This window comes from Juglans regia, chromosome 12 (genome assembly GCF_001411555.2).
Source record: "Juglans regia cultivar Chandler chromosome 12, Walnut 2.0, whole genome shotgun sequence".
NCBI lineage: Eukaryota > Viridiplantae > Streptophyta > Magnoliopsida > Fagales > Juglandaceae > Juglans > Juglans regia.
Window position 1 is genome coordinate 20,812,593 of NC_049912.1, and position 5,606 is coordinate 20,818,198.

General features: G+C 37.5%; 1 protein-coding gene and 1 non-coding gene across 2 annotated transcripts; one reads left to right on the plus strand and one right to left on the minus strand.

Annotated features, from left to right (window-relative positions):
* The first annotated feature begins 372 nt into the window (after window positions 1–372).
* Window positions 373–443, plus strand: TRNAG-CCC. The gene has a single exon. It is a non-coding gene; the product is annotated as a tRNA-Gly (tRNA).
* A 4,287-nt stretch (window positions 444–4,730) lies between these two features.
* Window positions 4,731–5,606, minus strand: LOC108994695 (60S ribosome subunit biogenesis protein NIP7 homolog). Its single transcript, XM_018970008.2, has one exon. The coding sequence runs from the start codon at window positions 5,493–5,495 to the stop codon at window positions 4,932–4,934; it is 564 nt and encodes a 187-aa protein (XP_018825553.1). The 5' UTR covers window positions 5,496–5,606; the 3' UTR covers window positions 4,731–4,931.

Sequence of the window (5,606 nt, forward strand, 5' to 3'; positions counted from 1 at the left end):
TGGTGTATCAGTTCTCTAAATAATTTATTTATATATATATATATATATTTATATATGCACCTAATTAAATTACCAAAGACTACTCGTGTGAATTAGTATTTTTCATCAATCTTAACTCTCATATTTTTATGAATGGTTACACATCACAACCCTTTATTATTATTATTATTATTATTATTTAGAGTGTATATTGATTTGTTATTTTGTCAAAGTGTGGGATGGTGGAAAATATATATGGATGGGCCTGGGCTTGTAAAGAGGCTCAAATGAATGAAGCTCCTAATTAAGATTATTGGGCTTGCAGGATTGGGCTCCCACATTCTCGAGCTTATTTTTTTTAACAAATATATAGCAAGTGAGGGAAACAAATTAGCGCATCTAGTGTAGTGGTATCATAGTACCCTCCCACGGTACTGACCGGGGTTCGATTCCTCGGATGCGCATTTTTCAGTCATTTAAATTTGTGTTGCTGCTTGTGTTTGCTGCTCCCGCTCGTATAATTTTGAAATGGGAATTTGAACTCTATTTTTCTTTTAAGAGGAGAAATGAATGACTAACGCCGCATGCATGCCTGTGAAACTCAACAGCTCAAAACTTGCGTACGATGTAGAAGAAAATTATGATGAAAGTGATTTTGTGCACCAAACTGTACACGGATGTTAAATTTAAGACATTTGTTTAATGAAACAATACGAATTGAAGACAAAAATAATTTTTGTGAGTTAGAAAATCTTATTGTACTCATTTTTTTTTTAAATAAAAAAATTATGTAAGTGTTGATATACAATTTGATGTGCCAAACCGTTTGTACCTAGCGTCCCGATGGAAAATCTGGGTCCAATAGCATTATAAAAAATGTCAACCCTAGCTATTAAGCAATATCAAGCACATTTAAGCTCGGCTGCAAGATATAAAAACCAGGCCAATAAAATTGAAAACTCTGGAAAAGGGCCCAATTCGTACGTTCCTTTGCTAGAATGAAAATAGTTACAATCTATTAAGAATACGCACGGTTTTAGTCGTCCATTTCAAGTTTAAAACAATAAATTTTCTATCCACCAAGCCAACTAAGATTAGATATAAAGCCTAAATTTTCTATCCACCAAGCCAACTAAGATTAGATATAAAGCCCCGCCTAACCAAGCAGAAGCCTTAACAAAATTATCTATATTCCAATCAAGTCAATTTTCTGGATTTTATAGGTTTTCTATACCCTATCAATGGTTCTTATGTCTATATTTGTTGATTAGGTAAGTACCACAGCTCGGCTGGGGGAAAAATCCTGACAGATAAGAGTGCTCTGACTAAAAACCATCACCAGCATAAATTCAAAATTCAGGTGAATGCATGTCAAGAAGACTAATGCTCTGAATACCAATAGCATTCATCAGAATCATTTTCAGTCAGTCTGATATAGGTTTTCATAGCACTGGATAACACTCACCTATGTGTATTCAATCCTGTGAAGAAAAAGAACAGAACAAGAACAAGAACAAGAAAAAAGAAGAGAGAGAGAGACCATCCCGCTATCCAACTCCCTTCTATGGTGTTCCTGCACCATATATCTCTTGTTTTCAGAGTGATGAAGCATGAAATCCTATAGCGAACAGGATTCACACTCTATCTCAAACATAAACACCAGGATCCCATTAGAAGCAGAAATAACTCCTGTTGTCTTACTTACTATATATTGCCACACAAGACCCTATACATGCTCCCTACTGCAGACTTGAAGATATGGGGTATGACAGTTTACACATTATATCATCACCTACATTCATTCAGTCTGTTGTCCTGAGCGTGTTACATCATGTTCCAACTCCGTTGTCTTCTAAAGCACAATCCAGTGATCCACTCCAATGGTTTGCATCAGCAACCAAATAGAATGCCAAATGTCAGGAGTCGGAAACATTTAATACTTCCTTTCATTTGTGTCATCATGTTACTAACAGAAAATGAGAAGGCTCTTTGCCTAATGATCTTTTTTTTTTTCAATACGAAATCGAAGATTTATTAAAAAGAAACATAGAAGGCGTAACCCAAGCACACAAGAAGAATGAATACAAGAGGAACCCCCAACAAGAAAAAGAAAAAAAGAAAAAAAAAGACAAGAAAATCATGAAAACTCAACCCATTAAAATTTAATTATCGTGAAAAAAAGGAGAACTAACTTGTATACAGAACATGAAGTAAACAAAAATAAAATCACTGCAAAAGCTTTTAAAATTAAGGTACAAGAATGCAAAATTAACAACGAACACTTCCGATGTATAAAAGGTTTAATAGAACAAGTGAGTATTACCTAATTTTTTTTATAGGTAACAAGTGAGTATCACCTAATAATTGTACACAGATTAGGAGCAATGAGATTGAATCAAACACCAGCAGTAACCGAATAGATGAGAAGCAGAAACTGGAGAAATCATAACTCATGTCCAGGCAAAATAAGTATTGTAGTCGATATCACATGCAACCTGTTTGAAAAAGATGCTAAAATTTGTCCAGCAAGGCAACATTATTTGGTGGCAACCACTCTATTATTTCTCAAGTCAATCTAAAGAAGATAGGGTCCTAAGAACATGCATCCACGGCTCACAGCAGTGTAATGGAGAGAAACCCCACCCCGGGCGGGGGCCTCCTTTCTTTCTTTTGTAAGTGGCATATGTTACACCGGTTGGGATGTTGGAGTCCAGATGTAGCCCAGAATTAGAGCATATAGCAAGGCAACAATGAACATGTAAAAGTCCCAACCGTAACGGCCAAGATAGAAACTTGAATATGTCTGGATGACAAGTAATAAGCATCTATAAAAATACTGAGAGAGAAAGAGAGAGAGAGAGAGAGGCATAGGAATGGCCATCGATAACTAGTTGCAGTTCCTGTATTGGGATTACTCTCTCAGGGTCCAAAGGCACCACTTTGAATGAAGTCCAGAATCGTTCATGTCTAGATGGCTTAGTTTGGACGCATAGGGTAAATGATCCACAAGAGAGCACAAGATTAACATAGAATGTGAATGCCATTTTAACATGGATCATATCTGAGAAAAATGAGCAGTAGTAAACAGGAAATCATTGAACTTGTTTAATCAAAATAAGTGTTGTAGTGGAGATCACATGAGACCATGTTTAACTAAGATGCAGACCTTGGTCCCACAAGACCTCATGAAAATTTTAAGTCAATCAAAAGAATAAGGTAGGGCCCTGCTGGATCATGTAGCCTAGGTAAACAGTAGAGCCTAGCTTGTGATAGGCCACTGACCATAGTGACATGGCAGTTTAAACCTCTATCGGTCTAGTTAGATCCTTTTTCTGTCTGAATCAGGGTCTAAGTTCCTTTTTGCCCTGATTCAGAGTCTATGTATAGTTATATCATGCTTCATACAAAAATTGATTAACAAAACGTAAATTGAACAATTAGACTGAGAAAAAGTACTGTTTTACTTTTCCTGGTTCGTCTAGATTACATCAATTGGCATGTGGAGTCCAGATGTAGCTCGGATAATAATTAGAGCATAAAACCGGGCAACGATGGACACCTTCAAGAGATAATTTATCAGGTGAATGGGAAACCCATCCATCAGATTTTTTTCTCCACCTTTTCTTTTCCAGGCATGCAACAGTCCCTACCAAAATGACCATGATAGAAACTTGACTATGTCTGGATGACTTATCAAGTAGTTGCCACTAATATATACAGTGCACATGCGAAAAAGAGGCACAAATTTCCTAAGGCAGGTGGCCATTGATAAGCAGTTACAGCAAGGGCGGCTCAATGGGGTAGGCAGCCCAAGGCCTACGTACCCCTAGTAAGACCCCTTAAAAAATATTTTGTTATTTTCTTTTAAGGAAATAAAGAAAGAAGGCCCAAAGTTTAAAAGCAAATAAAAGACACGTGAAAATAAAGTATTCTGAAAATTATTTATTTTGAGATAGTTTTTTTAACGGAAAATTAGAAAAATGAATCAAATACAAAAAGTTGATATATAATTCTTTCATCTAACATGGTATGAATAATTACTTACAAAATAAAATATTTAATTATTATAATAAAAATATAAAAAAGTCCTTTTGAAATTTTCGCCCAAGGCCTACTTTGGCATTGAGCCGGCCATGAGTTACAGTTCCTGAATTGGAAAGCCTTTCATGCTGTTTTATTTTTTCTCACTTAGTACTCAAGCCGCTCAACGACGTCAAATCTCCTTGGATTAGAATGGAATGATTCCAGTCTAGAGGCTTTGTATGGACTCGTACATCATAGATGATCTTGTAACAATTTAATAAACCTTAATCCCATCCATCCACAGTTTGAAACAAAACTTTGGTTTAGAATGCATAAAGAAAAGAAGATGTGCATAACAGTTAACATTTCGTCATGTTTACACACCTTTTGGGGGCAAAGACAAGAACAAGATTTCTCCACTCATTTAATCTCACCATTACAACTTTTTCAAATTCTCATACAAAATATAATAAACAATTCAACTTTTTCAAATCCCAAAACAATAATAATATTAAAAAATAATATTTTAAACTTTCGTACAAAAAATTTTCATCTTACTATCCAAACCTACCGAAGCACAAACAGAGACATCCAGTCTCCCACAATATCAACTACAAGTTAACAACATATTTTTAACGCAATCAACACACCATGCGCTCTTCTAATAACAAGAAAAAAAACCGAATGATGATCAATATTGCACGCATATAACAGAAACCAAAAGGCAATTTGAATAGAATGCAACAAAATTTCTTTTGATGGATAATTTTGAAGGCATCCAACATAATAATCAAAATCTTATATAACACAATCCCATATTAACCAAAATATGATAATACAGACTTACATGATTCCTCAGATATCCCCCAAACAACATTCTCCAAAACCACCCAAATCACCAAATAACCTCCAAATCCTGGCCGAAAAACTCAAAGCTCATCCTCCATCCTCAAATATTCCCCAATATCCGCCTGGTGCAGTACCACAATCCCATTGGGGTCCAACTTCCTACAATCCTGGGTACTCTTGGCCGCAATTCCAAAACCCAGGGGCACATCCGACATGGAGAACACCACTACCCCGTCACCGAGAGCGATATTTTCGGTAATCCTCCCCAACCCACCTTTCAAAACGTGGTTGCCGTACAGAAACGACATCTCGGAGGTGGGCTTGAGCCAGACCTTATGCTTGGCGTTGGGCGCGAGGATACTCAAAGACTGGACAGTAAGGTGGAAGCTTCCGCCGTGGGTGAACTTTCCGATGCAGGTGCCGAGGGAAACGAGTTGGGGGCGAGCGACGTTGGTGGCGCGCTTGACGAGAGAATCGCTGACGTAGTAGACCTTGTTCTTGTGGAGGCGGAAGCAGTAGCCGCCGGGGTCGGAGTCGGGGCCCTCGTGAGAGGGGTTCTCGACGATGTTCTTGAGGTTGTTGCCGGTGAACTTGAAGAGCTTCTCGAAGACTGAGGTCGTCTCCTTCTCGTCCAGAGGTCTCATCTCGTTAAGGAACTTTGGGCTTTCGAAGAAAGAAACATTGCTGCTTCCGGAAGCTGCTAATAAGCAGCGTAAACCCTCCTAGGGTTTTTCTTTTTCGTCTCCTTTCATTTT

Excerpts from the sequence above, each read along its gene's own strand:
- LOC108994695 (XM_018970008.2), bottom strand. The coding sequence starts at position 5,495 with ATGAGACCTCTGGACGAGAAGGAGACGACCTCAGTCTTCGAGAAGCTC.